At 41.0% G+C, this 23,396-nt stretch overlaps 1 protein-coding gene across 10 annotated transcripts in view; it reads right to left on the bottom strand.

Moving 5' to 3' along the window:
- Positions 1–23,396, bottom strand: part of TDP1 (tyrosyl-DNA phosphodiesterase 1) — a 90,719-nt gene that overhangs the window by 59,798 nt on the left and 7,525 nt on the right. For all 10 annotated transcript variants that reach the window (XM_025444097.3, XM_025444091.3, XM_025444099.2 and 7 more), the window contains 11 exons: positions 22,611–22,654; positions 21,796–21,851; positions 20,059–20,155; positions 16,330–16,364; positions 11,383–11,475; positions 7,925–8,092; positions 7,399–7,477; positions 5,360–5,545; positions 4,558–4,606; positions 2,476–2,542; positions 1,017–1,124 (listed from right to left, as the gene is read on the bottom strand). In XM_025444097.3, the coding sequence (XP_025299882.1) occupies positions 1,017–1,124; positions 2,476–2,542; positions 4,558–4,606; positions 5,360–5,545; positions 7,399–7,477; positions 7,925–8,092; positions 11,383–11,475; positions 16,330–16,364; positions 20,059–20,155; positions 21,796–21,851; positions 22,611–22,654 (982 nt within the window). The remainder of the gene's footprint in view (positions 1–1,016; positions 1,125–2,475; positions 2,543–4,557; positions 4,607–5,359; positions 5,546–7,398; positions 7,478–7,924; positions 8,093–11,382; positions 11,476–16,329; positions 16,365–20,058; positions 20,156–21,795; positions 21,852–22,610; positions 22,655–23,396) is intronic.

The following is a 23,396-nucleotide window of genomic DNA, read 5'->3' as shown; positions in this document are numbered from 1 at the left end:
GTTCACAGAGCTAGGAAATGACAGGAGAGCATCTTAAATAGTTAGGACTCAAATATGTGTTTTCCCACTATACTATGGTGTCTCAAAAGCTTTGCAGAAGCCCACTCTTGCATCTAATGTATACCACTAACCTTGCTCAGGTCACAGTTCCTTACCCTGAGCCAGGGGAAAAGTGTGACCATTAATTTCCATAAGTTAGGGAAGGGACTTCATTTTGTTTCTAATTGGCTTTTTAAAGAGTGTGTTCATTATCTTACTCTATCGTACCTTAGTTATTACTAACAACATCAATTGTGTTATTAAATCATTCAGAGATGCCTAATGGCTTTTGGTCAGATTAGGAGTCAGGAACTAAGAGCAATTTACCTTGCTATAAATATAGACAAAGGAATGCCTAGTAGGTAAGGCATTTCTTATAGGGGGTAATGAAAATTCAGAAATTATAGTGATGGTTGCACAAGTCTGAATATACTAAATCTTTAAATTGAAAAAGTAGTTAAGGAATACTAATTTTACCATATCATTTTTGTTCGGTATTTACCCCATATGTTAACCCGCCTAATTCCTACTACTAAAGTATTAAGTAACAGGAGTAAATGCAAACTTTGTGCAAACCTTATAAATATCAAGACTCAAAATCAGGCAATGATTACAGTCACTAAAAGAGATAAGGCACGGGCCTTTTATTTAAATAAGGCTCAACACATACATACACTTTGAAAACTAAATGACAATTTAGAAAACAACTTTTTGGAAACCCATTCAGTAGCAGAGCAGGAGTTCAAAACAAGTTTTAATAAAAGTTCTTCCCATCAAGAATATAAGGACTACTGGGAGCACCTGGGTGGCTGCAGTTGAGTGTCTGCCTTTGGCTCGGGTGTGATCCCAGGTCCTGGGATTGAGTCTCTCCATCGCTCTCTGCAGGAAGCCTGCTTCTCCCTCTGTCTCTCATGAATAAATCTTTAAAAATCACACACACACACACACACACACACACACACACTCACTCTACTTACCTTGTGACAAGGAACCAAGCAATTTGACTGAAGTCTGGAGAGGATCTCATATATGTTTTAATATGTGGCATAGCATTGCTGCGGCCAGATGTGTCAGCCATCCATTTGCTAGTGACAGGAAAGACCCATTACCAGTAAGAAAATCTAAATCTGTCATAAGCCTAATATTAGAAAGCTTCATGAAAAGCAAAATCCTATAACCTAAAACACTGGATACACAGTTCTGTGACAGGACCTCTGATATTTTATTAATCTCCATGCAGAGAACAGTGTAATAAAGCACTGTGACCTTTTGGTATCTAGCCTTCCTTTATTTATTTATCTTTTTGGCCAGGAAGACATGTATATACTCATGTCTATTAATTCTGTTGTGCTTTCAGCTGCTTATGTGCAGGTTGTTTCCTACGTGGACTGTGAACTCCTTAAAAAGAGGAATTATGCTCCCATAGTGTGTTACACCAAGTACAGGCTCAGGAAACGTTTTTTCAAAGTACAAAATGGGAAAAATGTCAACAGGATAACCATTAAAACAAAGTTTAAAAGCAGAAGGATAGTTCAGAAACACTTCAGTCCAAGGCTGACATCCATCCATGTTGCAGGACTTTGTAGGTTTTGTAGGTAATAAGGGCCGACATCACGAGGCAACAATCCTTGTTGCAAAAAAGAGGCTGGGCCCTCAAGAGAAGATGCTGAGACCAGAATTAGGCAGGTCATTCCTTTAGCCATAAATTCACTTGGATGAATCATGAAAGGAGCTCAAACGTTCCCTGTAGGGAATAACCTCCCAAGAGGCCCACAGTGACACGCTGAATTAGCCTGTAAGCTACCAAGATGCAATCTGCCTTTGCTTCCAGTGGTCAGGTGTAGTAAGTGCCTGAAGCAAGCAGGGAACTGGATTGGCCTAGAACACGCAGAACAGGCACACTGGAATGAGGATGATGATGAAAGACATTCCTTTCACCTGCCTATTCAACTATTCACTGAACCCTTATAACAAATCAAATATGATCCCATTTCCTGGAGAAAGTGGTGTGGATTCCACCCTCAGCAAACTTGCAATCATGCAGTATGTACAGGTGCAGACAGAAGTATAATCTGGAAACGGGAACTAAAATGCTGCTGGATCACTGTCTTGTATACCTAAAAAGTGTACTACTATGTCAGTAACGATTTTTAAAAATGCTGCTTACATAAATTCTAAACTACCCAACATCATCTATTTTTTTTTTCCTTTGCGTGCCAATATTTAAATACAAACTTCACAGATCTGTTTTATTCTTTGGTATTAAAAACCTATTTCAAATAATGTTCAAAACCTTGTTTTAAATTATTTCTATCACTAACATATGTAGATGAAAAAATACAGCTATATTATGTAAGGTTCTTTTAAAAAAAACAGACATAAATAACATTCTTATTCCTAAAGAAGCAATAGCAGCATTCTAAACCAATTACTTACTGAAAATAGGAATGGAGCCAATTCTGTTTTTCAGCTGTCTGGATGCTATAGGGAAGAGAGCCCCCAGCTTTTAAAAGAAGAAAACAGGTATTATAGAAAATAATTTGAGGATCCTTCATTAAGAATCTACAGTAAACACTGAAAAAACAAAACCACTTCCTAGGAAATAGTTCTTTCAAAGAAAAGGTCGATACGTGTATTAGGTATGTTCCCTTAGTTGGGTTTCCTTTCTTATGGATGCATGTTAAATACTAAGTGTTTATAATCTGAAAAGAGAAAAGATATTTAATTACCCAGGAGTGGTAATTTAAACATCTGTAATAAGACAGATTTGAAGTGTTTGAAAAACCACAAAGAATTCTGGCCTATAGTCCTCTTGCATCTGAGAAATTCTAGCCCTATTTTGCTCTGGAGCATCTCCATTTTTGCCCAAGAGCAGGATACCTAGGGAAGCAGACTAAGATGAAAACTCAGTCCTTCTGCTTCCTTTACCTTTTACATTCTGGTATTTCCAACCAGAGTTTGTATTAGATAAACATTCTTACAAATGGAATAGAGCCATCACTAAAATTAAAAGTTCAGGGGTGTCTGGGTGGTACAGGTGGTTAAGTGTCCAACTCTTGGTTTCAGCTCTAGTCATGATCTCAGGGCTCAGGGTTATGAGATCCAGGCCTGCCTTGGGCTCCACACTCAAAGGTGACTGAGATATTCTCTCTCTCTCTCTCTCAATCTCAACCCCCCCACCCCACACCTCCCACTCATGCTGTCTCTAATATATAAATAAACCTTTAAAAAGGAAAAAAGAAAGTTCAGCAGACAGTTTTTTAAAAGCAATTCTAAAAGCCATATTCCTGCATAGAAAACAGATACAGTTCCAAGTGGAAACACGATTAGTAGCCAGTTTCTGTTCATCTTTGAAAGGAGGAAAGTTTTATTATAGATTCACCAGTGACTTTCCAAACACATGTTGGAACTTCTCCATAAATAATCTATCCAAAAAGGGCTTTAAATTTCTGAGTCATCAAATAAGGCATGCTGTATCCTCTACTGCAAATAACTAAACATATTCAGGGCCAGTTACAAAATAGTTTTATGGAAAATATAGTGTTCTTCCCCATTAAATACCACATTTTGAATGAATCCAGTTTATCAGAAGTGGGGAAAGGAGAAGACAAAACCAACCAACATATCACCATGTTCCTGGGTCTCAGTGAAATAATCTTGGCTTTGCCATTCGGTAGCAAGAAATGGGCAGACACACTCTAAACCTTACCAAGATTTCTCTGGCAGTGTCACATCTAGTTTGACAAGCAATAAATGGACTAAATTAGTCTAATTCAGAGCATTCTGCTTCCAGCCACAAGCAAATGCCAATCAGATTTCCTTTTTCCAGAGGCAAACCCTGTTTGGGTTTTGGTTACTGCCTCTTGAATGTGCTATCTGGAGGGCTGTTGGATTCCAAAAAGAAGTTTAGCGTCCAGCACTGTATAAGGAAAACAGCAAACAAGGTTGAAAGTTCCTTACAAAATCATCCTGGCATTTCCAGATGAAGTGCCTTAGAAAGTATCAGCTAGGTAACACCAAAGGTTCATCCCCAGATTAAGTAGTTCTGGACCTTAAATATATCTGGGATTCATAACTAAGAATCACACAGAGCCACAGACACAAGGAGGGAGAATACAGAGAGACCAGAGAAAAGCATGTCAATCTCTCTGGAAAAGCAGTATGCAGCAGGGAAAGGTGGTTTTTTTCAGACACCTTGTCTGGACAACCAACCTGTTGTTGGCAGAAGGGACCATCTTCCTTGTAGGAATGAGAACAAGTCCCCATAGTGTTACTGTGAGGATTCAATAATGTACTAAAATTGCCCCAAAGCATGGAACCATCTTTGGAACATAGTACCACTCCATAGAACCTATTTCTATGATCCTTAGCCAGTTAAGGGAAAATAGTTTCCAAATTTCTAACCAATTATTTTCTCAAGGGGAATGGCGTTTTTACTGGTTGCTTTATGAAGTTTACCAGGACATTTATGAAGGATACACACACATAAATGCAACCAGGACATTTTCCACCAAGTACCTGGATATCCTTCTAAGCTGGTCCGCACATTTTCCACAGAAGGATAGATCTAAAAATGAAGGAAAAAAATTCTTTTAAAAAGGGTAAAATACAAAACTCAAAATGTACCATGTTAAAGAAACTTTCTTAAAAGGAATGTTTTTAATGAAAAGCTCAGAAATATTTCATTTAAAAACTTCAAAAATGTACTTTAAACTTGAAGTTTCATTGTATGGAAAAATCGAACTTCTATTAACCATAGGATGCATATACACACATATTTGATGAAAAAAGTTTCCTCAAAAATGCCACAGACACTGAGTTCTATGCAAGATTATTAATTCGGAAGTCTCTAATAATGCTCAGAATTCTGCTGGCAATGTTTTATCGAATTATTTTTTTCTTTGGCTTGAAAACCTGGAGGAAGGAATGGAAAAAAGTCACAGGGGATCCCTGGGTGGCGCAGTGGTTTGGCGCCTGCCTTTGGCCTGGGGCGCGATCCTGGAGACCCAGGATCGAATCCCACATCGGGCTCCTGGTGCATGGAGCCTGCTTCTCCCTCTGCCTATGTCTCTGCCTCTCTCTCTCACTGTGTGCCTATCATAAATAAATAAAATAAAATAAATTTTAAAAAAAAGTCACAGGCTGGTGCGTGGCTGAAATGAGCTCTGCAGGAAACAGTACTATCCCAGCAGCAGAGGATACGAGGGCCTCTTGATCACAAACAATGGTAACGATATACTGTTGTTTCCATCCAAAAATCCCTCAATAAAACCTCTCTGAAGAGGACAGATTCTCATTCTTCTCCAGGAAGAGTACTCACCAGATGAAGAGGAACAGCACTCTTCCCTGGAGTCCTGCTCTCCTTCCCCAGCGTCACCAAGCTTTCTTTAAACTCAGAACACAACCATTTTGAGTCGTCAGCTCCCATGGACCCAATGCTTGAAAACTGACCTACTATCGGCCAAGACTCTCCTTTAGTTATGGATGAGGCGTGCTCTCTCAGAAGCTGTGAACAAACAGAAAAGCTTTAACAACTCAGAACAAGGTTTTCTGCCTTTGGAACCCCTAGCCAACAGAACAATGCTAAGAATGCTAGATATCAATTTCATACCCATTTTTTCTTTTTTTTGGAAAATATTCCTGAAGTACTAAAAATACTTTAATGGAGTAGGCGGACAGAAGTGTTCTTCCAAAATTCTTTGTTTTGTATTAAAGCAAAACCAAATTTATTAAAAGATCCCTTTTAGTAGGAACGTCAGGTAAACCACTGACCTGCCATATGAAATGAGATTTTTGCCTTGAAGTAATTGTTTGATACCTAAAAAATACGAACTATTGTATGATCTTGACTCTTATCATTTGAAAGATACTTTAACACTTGGGCTCGATGTAGTAATGCTCTAAAACAAGAAGTATATTTATGTATACATATGGAACACCTGAAGTACTACAAGAAGCCTGATCTGCATTTCCTGCTTTGATACTTATGCAGAGCAGCAGAGGCAATCCAGAAATATTTGGAAAATTTATCTACTTCAACACGTACTATCTTACTACCAAGAAGCTGAAGAAAAATAAGCTGTAGTTCCTGTCCCAATGGAGCACATTATTCTGACTGGATTGGCTGGTTTATTGACTATATTATTTTTCTTAACACTGCTTAGGCATTAATATTTATAATCATGCTTACCAAAAAGCCTAGTTCTCAGTTTCTGCTCTACTACGGCACAGTGTAAGAAACAGGACTGACCTGAAAGCTACGAGACCCAGTTTCTGTTCTGGTGCTTGAGCCCCTGAACAGCTACCTGGCCCTTGACATGGCCCCATGCTTCCATGTACAGGTCAGTCTGACCATTCCCATCTTCCATGGAGGGCAGCTGTGACGCCACAGGAGCTTGTGAGAAGTGGTCTGAAAACTCAGATGCTCTTGATCCCCCAGGAAGAATGATTCTACACAGGTGTTGTGTGTTAGTACGTAGCCTATCTCCACCATCAGTCCACAAGCTGACAGCCACCAACCAGCACACTGAAGGCTCAATGTGTGCCCTGCATTCTCTAGCTCATCTAATCCTTAGGTCATTTTTTGAGTGAAGTACTGTTATTAGGCCTGTTTTATAGAGGAGAGGCAGGTCACGTGACTTGTAAACAGGTGAGGATTTGAACCCAGGTATGGGAATCTACCTCTAAGCTATGCACTTAGCTAGTGTGCTCTAAATGCCTTCTTGACATCAAGACGTCAGCTTCAAGATCTTATCTGCCTTCAGCTAACTTCAAAAAAGGAAAATTAAACCGTTTCATTAACCAAGGGTAATTCTTACGTGACAAATACTTCACAGAAAAAAGATAAAACTTTTAAGAAAGCCACTTCAGGAATTTATTAGTTTTAGTAATAGGTCTCCTAAACAGAGATGAAGAAAATTGTAACCTTTAACTTGCTTGTTGTTTTAATTTGTTAAAGGCTTTTCTCTGTTCATTTTTATACCAGCAGCAAAGGCCTCTTTTGTTAATAACACTTAAAAGGCACTGGTTTAATAAAATACATTATAGCACAGTCATAGCCTTTACTCAAATAGTATTTGTTCTTTGTTGATTTTGTAGGTTAATCCTTCATATCCTGAAATCAAAAGCTACGATAGCTGCATGAGAAATCTATAATAACTAAAGAAGTCCTTATACTTTTGCCATTTAGAGCAGCCTATACCTCTAAAGGCAAAACATTAAAAATTACTGAAAACTATAATCAGACAACTTATCAAGAGCCTGTTCACCCAGAATTGTTTTAATTATGAAGCTGCCATCAAAATATATTATAAATGAAAAATATACATTAATTTAAAGAGATAGTAAAAATTCTGTTACCTTTCTAAGCCTAAAATGTCCCCAATTATCTTTATGGCTTCCTTGAAAGCGTCCTGGGGTTGATCCAATAAGATAAACACTAAAAGGATATAAAATACAAGTTATAGAACAGAGTGATGTGTTTTGTGGATCCCCAAATCACAAAATACACACAAAAAAACTAATCATGAGATATTCTAAGAGACCACCTATTTTCTTGTGATGCCTCCTCAGAACAGTAATGGATCCCGAACTCCTTTTCCAGCCCATCAAATCATGCTGCAACACCCACAAGGTGTAAAATATCAGGCAAAGAAATTAAGAATACTCCAGAGGGAGGCTTATGGTTAGCAGAAAGACTATTGGCTTCCACTTTAGGGCCCCAGATCCAGGAGATGCAGATAGTGAGAGGACCTGCTCACCTGGTATAAAGGACAGTCAAATATCATTCTACCTCTTTCCAAAGCCCCTGCAGTGGTACCTTGGGAGCCACGCAGTATCTACATTCACCCACTTTAAGAACCCCAAGTTCCCAAACAATACATACTTGGTTTCTGAGAGATCATGTTCGTGGATGGTATCTATCCACTCCTTGAGAGGAGCAGCATTATAAGCCATTAAATAGCTGATAAGATCAGCTTTAAAATGTGTTGCTGATTCTCCAGATCTGTGGGTTGCCTGGGCCATCCGTGGGTATAAGGGGCTCAACCATATTCTGGAATAGAATAAGAAATAACTCTTAACAGTCAGGAAAGCAATCAATCACAGTGATACCTCTGTGCTGACTGTACATTCACCCTAAGGAAGAGGCAAATCTCACTTCCTATGTCAACATGGTAAGCAGAGTGGATCCTTGGGAACATGAAGCATAAATCCCATCACACCACTCCAAAGACTTCCAAGATATTCAGAATGATTTTTCAATACATGATCGTGAGTTTAGGACCCACTAAAATCGGGCCTTTGCCCACCTCTCATGACTCCATGCTCTCAGCTCCCTCTTTGACCACACCTTCCTTATTCTCTACCTCTGTCCCCACCTCCATACTGCCAAGACCCAGTGACAACAGCTAATAGCTGCATCCCAAACTGGCACAGCAAACTCTTGCCACCTATAGTAACCCAGCAAGTTAAGTTACATCCATGTAGCATTTTAGCCAAGTAGGAAAAAGTTACCTACACTAAGGAAAAAGTGCAATCTAATTTCAATAAACGCATTTTCATGATGTATAGGCTATAGCAGTTTGAGGTATTTTCATATTCTGTACTTCTCTGGTGTCTGCAAGGAGGAGCTATCACATTTAATATTACATTCACACTAACCTCAGACTTTCAAATAACCCAGTAACATATTAAAGACAGCTTTCATTTTGCCAGTTCTTTTCAAAAGGAGAACAAGTTCCTTTGCCCAACTTCTATAGTCCAGCAAGTGGGAAAATTGCATCAAAACCCAGTCCTTCTGTGAAGGGCTCCATGATAGGTCACAAACAGGTAAACCTCTGCACACGTTTCTTAGCAGGGAGGCAGGTCACACCTTTCCTTCCCATTGTGAGGGGATCCCTTGTACAAGGTGTAACACTGTGATGAGGACCAGCCCAGGTTCTGGGCTGCTAACTGGCTGTGTCATCTGGGGGCAGCTCAATGACCTCTGAGCGCCTGCCTCTCTACCTATAAGATGAGCACGCTTGGCTGGGTGGATTTATCCGTCTCTCCCTCACAAACAGCAATTCAGAGCCCACATGCTGGTTCTGGCTCCACTGGGATTAGGGGCTCATTCACAGCACTGTCTGGATGAGGAACAGGACAGATGACAACTTTCTAAACCAGGATACCGGGATGTGAGGTGTTTTTAGCACTTTACAAAGTAAAATGTGAAATTACCGTGAGCCAAATAATTTTAAAAGTGAGAAATTAACAGGGAGACCAACCAGCAGCTAAGAAGGATGGCTGGAACACTTGCATAGCAGAACAGCACCAACAGAGAATAACTAGGAGACCAACCATGAAAGTTGCACAGAAGGACTACATTTAAGCATTTGAAGAAAAATTATAACCCACAACACAAAAATGCAAATTTGAGAGATTAGAACTGTCTGTGCAATAACAGTACCCTACTCTCGGGTAGCAGGTAGAGGGAAGTTGGAGATTTCATACCCTTGGGTATGAAGACTTAAAACCGAGTTTTAAACCATGTGAGGCTATTACCAGTCAATTTAAAGAAAAAAAAAAAAAAAAAAAAGGCTTTTTCAGGACACATGGGTGGGCTCAGTTGGCGAGCACCTGCCTTCAGCTCTGGTCACAATCCCAAAGTGGTTGGATTGAGCCCTACATTGGGCTTCCTATTCAGCGAGGAGCCTGTTTCTGCCTCTCCCTCTGCTGCTCTCCCTGCTGAGCTCTCAAAAATCTTTAAAAAGCAAACAAAACCAAAACTTTCAGTACAGGAGAAAACCTGAATCATTATCCTTAATCCCTTCCTCCACAGCAGTCATCCAGAGAGACCTAAAGCATCCTGGCTCAAGTTTCACTCTAAAAAAGCTGGTGGCCATGGGTGGGATTCTTTGAGCCACAGGAGACTGAGTGCCAAAACTCCATAGACTGATGAGTTTCAAAACCCAACTGGGCAGCTCAGAAGCTCTGGGAGGAGCAATGGTGTAGTTAACCCTAAACTCAGCTGATTGGGGGCCCAGTGTGGCTTAGTTGGTTAAGTGTCTGTCTTCAGCTCAGGTCATGATCCCAGGGTCCTGGAATCAAGCCCCACATCAGGTTCTCTGCTCAGTGGGGAGTCTGCTTCTCCCTCTTCCTCCCACTACCCCTGCTTGTATGGTCCCTTTCACTAAAAATTAAAAAAAAAAATCTTTAGATCAGGGGTGGGGCTCTAAGCCCCTTGCTATGGTGGGGAAAGGAGTGGAGATAGACACAGAGATACTGGGCTGGGGAGGGGTGGGGGGGAGCCTGCCTTTCAAACTGGAGGGGCGGTCTGGTATGAAGGGAGGAGGGTACTCTGGAGTCGAAGTGAGCCCACAGGACGGAGGCTAGAAGGTCCTGTATTTCAGTTCAGCTTAAAGGTGTGACTTGGGCTCTGTCAGAGCTCACATGCCCTGGACTGCACGAGCCTGGGCAGTGGCAGGGAGCATTAAGGCAGGGGGGAGGAAGACTGGAGAATTAGTGAACTCTGAAGGGTTCCAGATGAATAAAGTTTCTTCTAACCCTGGCGAAGGCAGAGACATACAAAATGGCTTAAAAAAAAAAAAAAAAAAAAAAAAAAGCAATAAAAGCCAGTCAGAAGGAGGAGCTTAAGTGGAACAAATCCTTAAAACAACAACAACAACAAAAACCCAAGCCCCTCTTCTAAAAAGTACTCAGACTAGAGCTAGCATAAGTATACCAAGGACTAAGGGTTAGTAATAAAATAATATAATTTAAAAAGCACGGAAAAAATTTCAAATTCAAATTTTCTTTTGGAGATTCATGACCATATGAACATGTTAAAGACTCTAAAAAGGCATTAATTTAGATTTCTTTTATGGAAAAATAAACTCGGGATGATGGGAGGTTTTTAACATGATTAACTTCTAAGTTTCCCTTTAATACCATTTGGGAAATAGGCAAGCAAGAATGCAGCAGGTACTGGGGCAAGTTACTGATGGGCCTCACCAGAAAAACAGATTCAGACCTTTCATTTTACACCCCCTTTCCTGACTCAGAGCCTTTGTATATGCTGTTCCCTGTACTTGCTGTAGAGTGTGAATAATCCCATTTTTGTAAGACCTGGGAAAAGCAAGTATTTATGTTTACACGTATGATAGTCACGGATATGTATGTACTCAACTGTTAACACTTGAAGCAGTGGACCTGGGGGGGAGGCAGTAAGATACTATTTCCAGGTCTGTCTCTTTTTTATGCTACAGGTGAGGTTTTTGTGTTTTATTTTGAAACAATCTAAGAAAAGAGTCAAGTGAATGCCACCCAGAACCACTGCTATGAAGTAAACAGAAGCCTACAAACCCCTGAGTTTTCTGGTGCCAGTCGGCATGGATGAGGTTGGAGGTGTGTATGACCACCCGGAGGCCTTCTTCATACAGTAGTAACATCATTTTCCTTTAAAAATAAGAGAACAAAGGCATTAATGCTGTTAAAATATATGCTATTTTTACAGTGCAAATATCATAGCTAAAGGAGTTCTCAGACCCTTCTACTACTCAAACTTAACAGTTACAACCTTCATTTCTTCTACATGTTATTAAAATCAAAGTCTATTTAAGTGATAGGTAGAAATCCACCTTCTGAAATGCTCTGAGTAAACGAACTTTTGCCTCATTCTGCCCACATGGCCAAGCCTGACACTTCAAGCCCTTATCTATTCAGGACCATGGAAACCTTGTCCAGTGTTTCTCAAAGTATGGTCACAGCCTCCTGCTACTACATCGTAGCTAGTGTTTTTTAAGGGGTTACAATAGAGGGGTGCCTGGGTGGCTCAGTTAAGCATCTGACTCTTGATTTTTACTCAGGTCATGGTCTCAGGGTCAGGAGATCGAGCCCCATGTTGGCTCTGTGCTGAGTGGGGAGTCTGCTGTAAGATTCTCTCTCCCTCTCCCGCTTAGGCTCTAAAATAAATAAGTCTATTTAAAATAGTTAGAAACTCAAATATATTGTAGATATTTAAATAACTGGTTTCACAGCATAGGAGTATGGACACGTGTGATAGACTATGTACACTGTACTTTTTAATGTGGGTTGTGGTTTGGAAAAGTTTGAAAATGCTTCACTATCCTAAGACTGATCTTTTCTCATACTCCACAGATGCCATACTCATCACCAACACGGATCTAGCCTTGAAGTCTTTCCTTTTCTTCATGTACTCAGATGAGACCCAGCTGAGTCCTCCCTCTGCCATGGGCCTTCCCTCCAGTCGTCAGAGTGCTCTTGTTTTATTTCTAGACAAAGAAGGAAAAGGATACAAACAAGAGCTTTCTACTTGAAGCTAGAAGACCTAAGCTCTTGTCATCAACTGGAGGATGTAGGACCCTACGGAAGTCACTTGGTGTCCCACAGTTTCTCACTAATAAAGTAAAGGATCAATCCCTTCCTTGCTGCCCAGGGTTTTGAGAAGGAATCATAACATGTGTTCATGAAATGAACTCTCCCCCATGTGCATTTCCAGGACTCCTTCAGTGCCTTGCTTCATTTCTTCATCTACTCCTAGAGGGCTTTTGGTCTCCCAATTGTTTCATGAATCTAAGTTCTCACCCTGTAACTAGGGATTCACTTCTCAAGGCAGTAACTCTGCCTTATTTCCATTGGGGCCAACATGCTACTTAATACCAACTGATGTCAGTTCATGCATTGGGGCGGAGGGAACTAACCACTGGTTCTCTCCAAATAAACAAAACTGAATTGTATATGGACAGAATGGGGTTAGCATAAAAAGATACTGCAAAGAATAGAAAAGAGAATGAGATATTTAGCTCTTGCCAAAATGAGAATTTAACCCAAGCTGGCAAACAGTAAGTTAATGCAAAGCTGGAGAAGTGACAGCTGCTGAACCAATCTTTTCTCCGTTTATGAAACGGGCTTCCTGAAATCTGGGCAGATTTACACACACAGTTGCCAAATCAGCAGCTGACTGTAATTAAGAATAAGGCCAGTTATGAATCCAAGATTTAAGTTTCACAAATATTTCCATTAATCAAGGCATCAATTATCAGGAAAATCATGTACTGCTGTCAGTGAATCTTATCCAACAGGAGCGTGAAGTATTCTAAAGAGAGCCATCATCTCAGGCAAAGTGGCAGGAGCTAATAAAATCACAATTAAAAATGCATAAGAAATGAAGTCTCCCCTGAAGAAATGTTGACCTGCATATTACCTGTTAACTTGTGGGGGCAGTAAAAGGGATAATTTCCAAACCTGGAGCTATTCCAGTAAAGGGGGAAGAAAACCAATGTCTGCAGAGCACCTCTGTGCCAGGCATTCCAGAAGCTCTCCAGAATACAATACACATATCTCCCTGGTGATCCAGGAGGCATTAACAGCCTTATTTTACAACAGCAGAATCTATGGCCTGGTAGGTACTGGGAATGATCAAAGTTCCTGAATGAGCCAGAAGAGCTTGTTTGGATCTCATGGGGTGGGACCTTCATCTCACTAGGCATGGCTTCCACAGGGAAGTACAGGGCCAAGGACACGTCACACAACTGGCAAGTGTGTGATGGGTAGGTCAATGTGGGACTAAGTCCTGTGTGGTGGGAGGCCTGGCTACAGATGTAAGCAGAAAGCGGTGCCTGACCACCTTGCAGTCTGCCACTGGCTCCCAGGCAGACAATTCACCATTTGGCTGCTTTGGCTTCCCCCCTTCCCCACCGATTCTGAGCTAGAGGTACTTTTGTTCCCAGCTCTGGGGGACAGTGAAAAAGTTCAGAAATCTAAAGCTCTGGGTGACAGGCCCTGAGACTGCATGGCATCCTACAGGAACATGGATAAAGCATGTTTATTGTATCTAACAGGGATAGTGATGGGGGTTATATCTTGGTTGTCTTCAGATGTTTTGTGCACAGTACATGGTCCAAACATCTCTGCTAAAGTGGATGTAATCTCAAAGACTACTTCCTACTTAGTATAGTAACTACACTCTCAAGTTGGGGAGGCACATTACACTCCAGCACTGCGAGCTGGAAGGTTTCCTCCTTTTTCTAACTCCTAATATTTTGCCTCTCATCCAAACACTAAGAGCTACGAGAACTATTAAGTCTCAAAATAGGGATCCCTGGGTGGCGCAGCGGTTTAGCGCCTGCCTTTGGCCCAGGGCGCGATCCTGGGGACCCGGGATCAAATCCCACATCGGGCTCCCAGAGCATGGAGCCTGCTTCTCCCTCTAGGTCTCTGCCTCTCTCTCTCTATCATAAATAAATAAAAATTAAAAAAAAAAAAAACAAAAAAAACAAAAAACACTTTAAGTCTCAAAATACCAGAGCTGTGTCTCATTACAAGTCATTTAATCAATTCTTTAGAAATTTTTTAAATGAGCAACTGAGTAACTTCAAGACATGGGTTTAGTCTTCAAGATACTAGCATTTTAACAAAATGTTAGCTATGTGGCTGGGAAGGGCTCTGTTGTAATTACTTGCCTAGGCATTTACAATCCTGAGTAACTGCTAGGCTCAACCCGCCGGGGGCGGGGGGAGGGGAGGTGCTGGGAAATCAATATTAGCTAAAACCAAATGAGAATGAAGAGTTAAATGGGTCCTTGTCCTGTCTTCAACAGTAGCTGGAAGATAACTGCTTATCTACGAAGGACCTCTAGTCTTCAACAGTAGCTGGAAGATAACTGCTTATCTACGAAGGACCTCTATATAATGAAGAGGACGGACCAAATCATGTGTTAAGTAGCATAATAAAAGGATAGCCCCTCTAGGATCAATCAAACGTTATCATGCTAGATCCTGGCCAGACCCAACATGCTCAGTCCCTCAACAAGACTCACGGTGTAATTGAAATGAAGATGGAAGACGCAGGCTCTCATACATGCTGGTACAGAACTGCAGCGTGATGGTGCCCACAAAATGCTGACTGCTGGCACAGAATGTGGGGCCACGCAAGAAGCTGACACTAAGGATCAGCAAATCATGTCCAGGGCCCAAATGGGGGAATTTTAGAATAAGATTTATGCTAGGGGCCCGGCTAAGGGTGGTGAACTAGGATTCATTTGGTGCTATTCATTACGGTCAGGACGTCTTGCTAGGACAGGCTGACTGCCGCCATCCACCACCAGGGTCTCTTGTGATGCAGGGAGGGGAGCCTAAGATACCCACTCAGTCTACTCAAGGCTATTTTGTATCCTATCTATCATCCTGTGATAAGTGCTCCATAAAGAGTAATTTATACCTGAGTTAAACGCTTAAGTTCACAAGAATCCTCAAACCCTATCCTGTTAGAGGCTGCCCGTCAGGGATGGTTGGTAAACAAAACATTGACTCAGGAGGATTAAAGACCAGATAAGATACGGTGGAAAAGCATCCTCTTATGAAATAGCTCAGCCCTTCCTGTTCTGGTTACTTTTTAAAACAGGCTGTATGCTTCAAACCATATTTTGCCAAAGAACTATGAACATATTTCCTGATTTCGAGTCACTGTAACATCAAGAAAACAACGGCCACAAGCAAGACTTGGGACTAATATTTCGACAGGTCAGAATCCATCCTTGGAGATTCCTTGTTGCCCTAGAGACTGTTACCTGAAGGGACATGCTTACAATTCCAACCCACTTCCACTGCTGGTTTACAAAAATACTGAAATAGGAACAACCATATCTTCTTTTTCTCATTTATAGAACAATTATGTAAAAAGGCTTAGTAGAACAGCCGCAAGAATTAACTGCAGTAGGAATCAAACTGATCATTAGGTGCAACATGTCATGTAGGAAGTAATAGAAGATCTTCTTGCCCGGTTTACAACATCTCAAAATGGTTCTAAAAAATTTCTGAGAAGTTTTGAGCAGGGATAGGCATCAGTGTCAAATTAACAGCTTTGTAGTTTATCACAGCATGGAGCTGACCTAATATTCTATTTAATGCAATTCAGCATCTTAAATCAGACTTTTTTTTAAGTAGTGGAATCCAAAGGCACATGACTGACACCTAGAGTCATCTGTAACCTCGACTACACAACAAACCACCACCGACTCCACCCCGCCCCTGCCCCCCCACTGGCTGGAAGGGGGGTCCTGAACAGAAAGAAGAAACCACATCACAGATTCAGATTTTCACATTAAGAGCCAGAATCCCAGGACTTTGTCTTAAGGCTGTTAGTAAACAGCTCCACCGCCTCTACTTTCTTACGGATGTTCTTTTCCCTGGCAAAACTGTCACCTGGGAGTTCCTTTAAGGGCGCTTTCAGAATAGTGTCCTCGGCTCTACTAAAATCACACCCTCTCCCATCTTGTAAAAATTTGCTTACGTGTGGTGTGTTCCAAATGCAATATCCAACTTTGCCTAGGATGAAAAAGAAGTTGAGTCACTTATTTTTAGCAAACTCAATATCCTTACCTATTGGAAATTAAGTTAGAAAAGGTTTGGGTCAACACTGTTTTGAGTTGTTTTCACTGCCCTCTAGTGGAGAGGCCCTGGACTGACAATACAACTTTTATAATCCCTATCCAGTGAGGTTCATTAGTTTTTTAATTAGCCAGAACGATTTGATATATGCTGAATTTTTTTTATGCTGAATTTTTAATTAGTCCTCAGAAGAAGTCTGTTACCTTTAGTTGCAAAAAAAAAAAAAAAAAAAGGGGACCGTAAGCAAAGTTTTAAAATTAAGATATTTGGCTTACACAGAAATTAATGTATCAGAAAATTTCTAGACCGTATCTAAAATGAACAATGTGGTAGTAGCATACATTTTGATGTTAAAACGGAAGTTCTCATACTGATAACCTAGCGAGTGCCGAAAAGATAATATATTCAATCTATTTTCCTATTACAAAATGATACCTTAACAAATAGGAATGGGTGGAGAATTAAAACATTTTTAGCTAACATTCAGTATAGCAAGACCTTGGTTAAGCAGAATACGTCTCAAAATGTAGGTTATGAAAGAGTTAAACAAATGTCAAAACAGTTTAACAGTGAGGAATGTGGACACAGGGACACAAAAATCCCATCCTTACAACTTCGGGCGACTGAAAAATACTTAAGTCTCTATGCCTCATCTTTTTTCTCTTTACAATGAGGGTGCTGTTAGAGGATTCAGAGTTTTAGGAGGAGATGAGACAACTACATGGACTGTCTAGAAGAGAGGGCCTGCATGGAGTAAGCACTCTAGAAATGGAACTAAGTACTTCTAAAAATCAAGCTCCCCACCCCAACAGGGCAGGGATGGACTTGTTTGCTGGAGGCAGAAATAGGCAATTAGAAGACATCAGGTTGAGTAGGACACACCTGTCTTGGGGATGCTGAGACAGGTGGCCCCGCTCACTACACCCTTTAAGCTCAGTGTTTGGGGATGCTCACAGACCAGAATGCATTTGTAGGCTCTGGCCACACAAATGAAGAGAGATCAGAGAAGAGTAGGTCTTTAAAACTATAAAATTAGAATGAAGACTGCCTCTCTATAATCTGGTATTTGGCTCAGAAAATGCAATGGTCAAGAGATGGCTTCTGAGTTTAGTTTTGCTAGCAGTTGTTTGCTCTTGGGCAAGTCTAAGCACAAGGATAGTAACTTCAACAGGTAATAGCTAACAGATGCTTTTTGGGGGGCAAATGTACCAAATCCTTGGTACTACAACTGAGTGAAGAATACTATTAACAATCTATCTTAGAGATAAACAAATTAGGCCTACGGAGGTTAAGTGATGGACCCAGATGGACATAGTTAGTGGGTAGAGAACTGCAGAACCCAGGCAGTTTGAACTTTGACCACCATAAGGCCTCAATCTCTGGCCTCAGGCCCCACATGTGCAACATGGGAAGATCCGCTGATTTTCGCTACTATGCCTCAGCTTCGTCAGATGTTATGTTGCACTCCTGTCCTAAAAAGCCAAGAATTCATCTCACTGACAGGATGTGATGGGAATTCAACAGGTCAGGATGATATCACAGTCCTACACTTTGGACTAGTACTAGGACCTTCTGAACAGCTCTTTGGTGGAGGTAGAGGACAGTGGGCCGTCGTGCCCTCTAGTGGCCAGCCTGGAGCACACCATCAGACCTGCCACATAATCCCCCAAACTTTCCAGTACAAGTGGCTAGTCTCTGAAAGTTTTTCTATTTCCACTGATTTCATGATTGCTTTTTAGGATTCCTAGGTTATTTTCTAACCACTATTAGTCTCATGAGCACTATCCTACTGCAGGTTAAACTCTTCTTTTGGAAGAAGCAAAAGCAAACCATGGGATTTTAGGCAACTGCCAAGCAGAAACTTATGTATAAAAGCTGAGCCATAAACATGTTGGGCCAAGGAGTGACTGTTTTAAAAACTCCAACTACATAAAGTACTGTGGGTCAAATCACAGGAAAAATTTAAGCCAGGTTTAAGATTGAGCAGACTGAGAACCTGTGAACCTTTAAGAATAACCACATACACAGATAGCATTTTATAGTTGAAAGAACATTAGAATGAGTTGGAATTCTTATATGAACAGGGAGGAAAAAAGACATTAGAAAGAAAATGAAAAATGATCTAGGTTCCATGTAGTTCACGCTTGTCAATGCACTCCAAGAGCATAAATCTAGAGGCTATTTCACTATGGCAAAGAGAAAGTATCTTATTGTGGCTGCTTGGAAATGGACTAGTCAGCTGCCCAAACAGGAAAAGGTCAGTATGACCTCAATCACTTCAGAGCTACCATTTCCACAAGAAGGAAATCATACTATGAAAAATTCTTGCTTCTCTCTCCCCAGTTTGTTGCACGACATCCCACACCCAATATTCTTTTAGGGATGGAATCAAAAGCAACTAGTCATAAAGGAAGTCCAAGACTTACAGTGTATTTTCACATACAGAATGAAGGGCATTAGGATAGAATTCTGGGACTGTAACAAGGACCTCGGCTACAACTTTTTGGCCTTTTCTGCTTTGCTTTGGTCCCAGCAAACAAAGCAGATACAGCTGTTACAAGACCACTTACTGTTCCCTCATTAGGCCTAGACATTTGCAGCTCAACTCACATAGTTTCTTAATAGGTTTACTTCTAATTTGTCCATCCTTCCAGTATAGGCCTTCGCTGCAATTCACACGAAAAAGATCAGAGGTCTATGGGTTAAGTGTCAGCAGCAAGTACCCGTCAGATAAGTTGTCAAAACAAAGTTTTAAGCTGCATTCACAGAAAGAAGCACCCACTGATTTGCATTCAGAAAACCTGGTCAGGTTCGAGAAGGACAATGACAAACTAGATGCAAACAGAGGAGTGCTAGCAGATGGGGGAATGATAGGGATTCTTGTTACAACTAAAGAAATGATGCTCAAACCTGAAAGAAAATGAAGGAAGTACAATAGAGGACTTTATAAACAGGCATCAGTCACATTTGTAGAGTTTATTATACGTGGCTCCAGAGAGGGGAAATCAGGACCCAAGCACAAAAGGTAAAAGGAGATGAGGATTGTGTGTGTCAACTTGGCCATGTCACAGTATCCAGATATTTGGGGAGATATTGCCATGAAGGTGTTTTTAGAGGAGATTAACATTTGAATTAGCAGAGTCAAACAGATTTCTCTTTGTGAACCTCATCCAGTCAGTTGAAGGCCTAAGTGAAAAAAAGACTATCTCCCTCAAGGAAGAGGAAATTCGGTCTTCAGACCATCATGGACCTGAGCTACAGCATCTACTCTCTTTTGGGTTTCCAGCCTGCAGGCTTACCCTATAACATCTAGACTTGCCAGTCCCCAATCATGTGACCTAGTTCTTTTAAAGTAAGTCTTCTACACACACTTACCCTATTGGTTCCGTTTCTCTGGAGGAACCTGACAAATACAGAGATATCAGGTCAACAAAGAAAGAAAAATCCTTCCAACTTCAAGGGCTACCCATACATAGATGGGTGTCTCAGAAAGCATTTAAGTCAAGGCTCGAAAAGTATCTGTTGGTGATGCTAGATAAAGGATTCTTGCTCTAGGTGGGTAGTTAGATTAGATGTCTACATATCCTTTCAACTCCTGGACTAAGCACGATCTCAAACAGAAGTAGCTTACCTGGCAGAGGGAAATGTTTTCATAAGGCTTGGCCTGGGCATGTAAGTGAGCCTTAGCTTCTCGTTTATCTCCGTGCACAAGCAGGATTGGTTTCTTCCTAGAAACAGATCAGAAGTATTTAGAATATATCTTTTATAAAGCTGGACTACTGACTAAAGAATGCTAGTTTCCTTACCACCAGACAATTGTTTCTGGTCTTTGTGGTGACTGAGTACGGAGCTAAAATAGAGCACTAACCAGTTACTCTTTACTAACCAGTTACCTTTACAACAGGGTCATGTGGCCTGATCCCAAAAAAGATCTGATGGGACCCAGAGAAATTGTGACTCAAGGAAATCCCTAAGTAATTATCTTCTTTGGTCCAGAAGGACATATAGTTAGCTCTGTGTTCATGTGTTTAAGTTCAGATTAAAAGATACACAATTATTGTTACTTAATAGTATGCTCTTCTCTCCCCTTCCTTTGGACCAAGCAAAAAAGCATTTCCTCATTAGACCTATATTCACTAAACTCCAACTGTGTAGTAGGTACTGCACTAGTCCCAAGATACAAGGGTGAACAAGCCCAGGCCCAAGGCATGACACAGACTTATTAATAAGTGGTTGTAGAGTTCAAGGAAATAAGGTATCTTGTGGCCGAGTTCTGCTCAATGAAATATAAGCAGGTGTTGTGTGGGACATTCAGGAGGCTGCTCAAAGGAGGCATAGCTGGGAGGTGGCCCTTGTGCCCTTTCTCCTGCCTGCCACCTGGAACAGAGACCAGTGACCTGGAGCACTGGGTGCCTTCCTGGACCATGAAGATACTTTGAGGACTTGTACAGGATGGTGGGACAGAAAGACACAATGGGTGACTAAGTCCCTGATTACCACAGCAGCCCCCAAACCAGACCACGAATGTCTACTCTCTAGACTTCTCAGGCTGGAGAAACTGTTTTCTCTCATTTAAGCCATGGTTATTTTTGCTTTTCTGTTATATACAGCTAAAACTAATCCTATGTGTTACAGGTCAAACACAAGCCCTTGAGTGACAAAGCCTCTCAGGAAATTTCAATAGAATTTTATCTGCTATTAATAAAGGTTTCCAAAATCGGATGTCCTAAATGTACCAAGAACTTTGAGGACCCTGACCAATTATTTTGCTGTGGGTATATTCCTTTACCTTACTTGCTGTTAAGGGTTTTGCTGGGTGAATGTTAGACATAGCATTGTACAGTGACCTGCCACCTGTCCTATCTGTATTCAGGCTACACCGCCTAACACCAGGCCGAGGAACTGTAGAGGATGAACTGAAAAATCCATCACCTCTGTAATCTGGATAAGAGAAGGCTCTCAAACCCCCTTCATTGGCTCCTGAACTACAGGAAGAATCATTAGCAAAGGTTCTTTGAACAGCACTGCTGTGCTAAGGGAAGTGTGGCATGTTTACAGGTCTAGAAAGCAGATAGTAATGATCTTTTCCTTCACATTAATATCAAAGTTCTTTAGATTGGGACTTGTCCTTATCTACTTCTGGAAACAGCAACAGCCATGAATGCTAACATCTATATTAGGAACACAGGAGATTAATTAGAATAGATCAACAAATGCTGTTTTTCCTATGTAACTAGGTTTGTATGATTAATAGTTTCAAAAGAAATATTAAAAAAAAAAAAAAGATGAACAGCAGTTGCCTGTGAATCACTAATCTTGTGTTTTCGAGCCCCATTACAGTTGTTCTCAGTCATCCTGTGGTCCTCACCTGAACTCTGGTGGATACTGTTTTATGAGCCAGTCCACATCAAAGCAGTAGTTAAACTAGATGGGGAAAGAAAAGGAATAGCATTATGGGTGATTCAGCCAAGCAGAATAGTTCAGTTATTGAACTGAAAGAAACTAGACTAAGGATGAACTCCCAAGTATTATTTGTAAACCTGGACAGTTGTGTTACAATACTCAAACCTAGAATGTATCCTGAAGGGAATAACCAATTCAAGGAATCTGAATCAATGGGATAGAGCAGGAAAAAACAGGTTCTAAGGAAAGGATCCTGCAGGCTTTGGCAGTATTTCTAAGTAGTCTTACTACATATTTCTAAGAGCCCTCTGATTAATTTAAATAAAAGGGCTTAGAAATTTATCCCTTTTCCCCCTAGGTGATCATAAAAAGGACTTTTAGAAAGAACATTTCTTTTCAGCCTAACTTATATAGCTACCTTTGTGAACAGGCCTCTGGGACTGGACATTCACTAGGCTTATACCAATTACACTTGACTACAGGTTCTGCACCTCCCCAAGAGTTGTACTAGAGACCCAGGAGATTAACTGTGTCCCCAAAAGAAGTCCCTCAGGCTGGAATTCCCAGAGTGATTTCTTGATCAGCCAGAAGCTGCATTGGTGCTGGTATCTTTATTCCATGCTGATGGCTGGACACAGCCTCAGCAGAACTGTGGTTCTTGGTACCAGCCTCCTGGCACGTACCATCTTGGGGACCCCATACAGGACTGAGACAGGTCCTCCTTTTTTTATGGGGTTATTTGTCCTTTTTCATCCAAAGAAAAAACCACGATAAACTCACCTGAGCTGAAGATACAAGTGTCCCAAATAGAGGAGATAAGATATCTGAGAAGACAAAACATTTATATCAAGTTTATTTTTTGATAAGAATCATCTGGTAATCACAATGGACAATCAAAATTTGGCTGAGAAAACCGTGAACCGAGAAATGACTACAAAGTTAGACATAATGTTCCATAAAATTCGAGTAAATTTGAGTAATATTTATTACGTTTTAACGAAATAGAACATAAAACTAAAACCTACAATTTCAGAATCTGATGATTGATCAATTTAAAAAACTGCCACGAAGGACAATGACCATATATTCTTTCCAGATCTTTATCTTTATCTCCTTTAAGTACTTATCCAAGTCCCTCTCCAAGAAACCTCCCCAACACCGTCTAGAAAACAGCAACAGCCGTGGTCTAGCAACACCGCCTCCTGAGCGCACTTGCTTCCTGTGAAGGAGGGCAGAGGCACCAACAACCCTAAGCTCATATTTCTGGCACTCCAGGTCATGTCGAAGGGGGTTGCACCTCACACTCATTCCAACTTGACTTCAAGTAAGATCAAAGAGCTCACTTCTCGGGGATCCCTGGGTGGCTCAATGGTTTAGTGCCTGCCTTTGGCCCAGGGTGTGATCTTGGAGTCCTGGGATAGAGTCCCACATCAGGCTCCCTGCATGGGCCCTGCTTCTCCTTTTGCCTGTGTCTCTGCTTCTCTGTGTCTCTCATGAATGAATAAGTATAATCTTAAAAAAAACAAAACAAAACAAAACAAAAAAACAAAACAAAAAAAACCCTCC

Source organism: Canis lupus, chromosome 8 (assembly GCF_003254725.2).
Source record: "Canis lupus dingo isolate Sandy chromosome 8, ASM325472v2, whole genome shotgun sequence".
Classification (NCBI taxonomy): Eukaryota; Metazoa; Chordata; class Mammalia; order Carnivora; family Canidae; genus Canis; species Canis lupus.
Note: the sequence above shows the minus strand (reverse complement) of the source record. Positions and strands in the feature narration are given on the sequence as shown.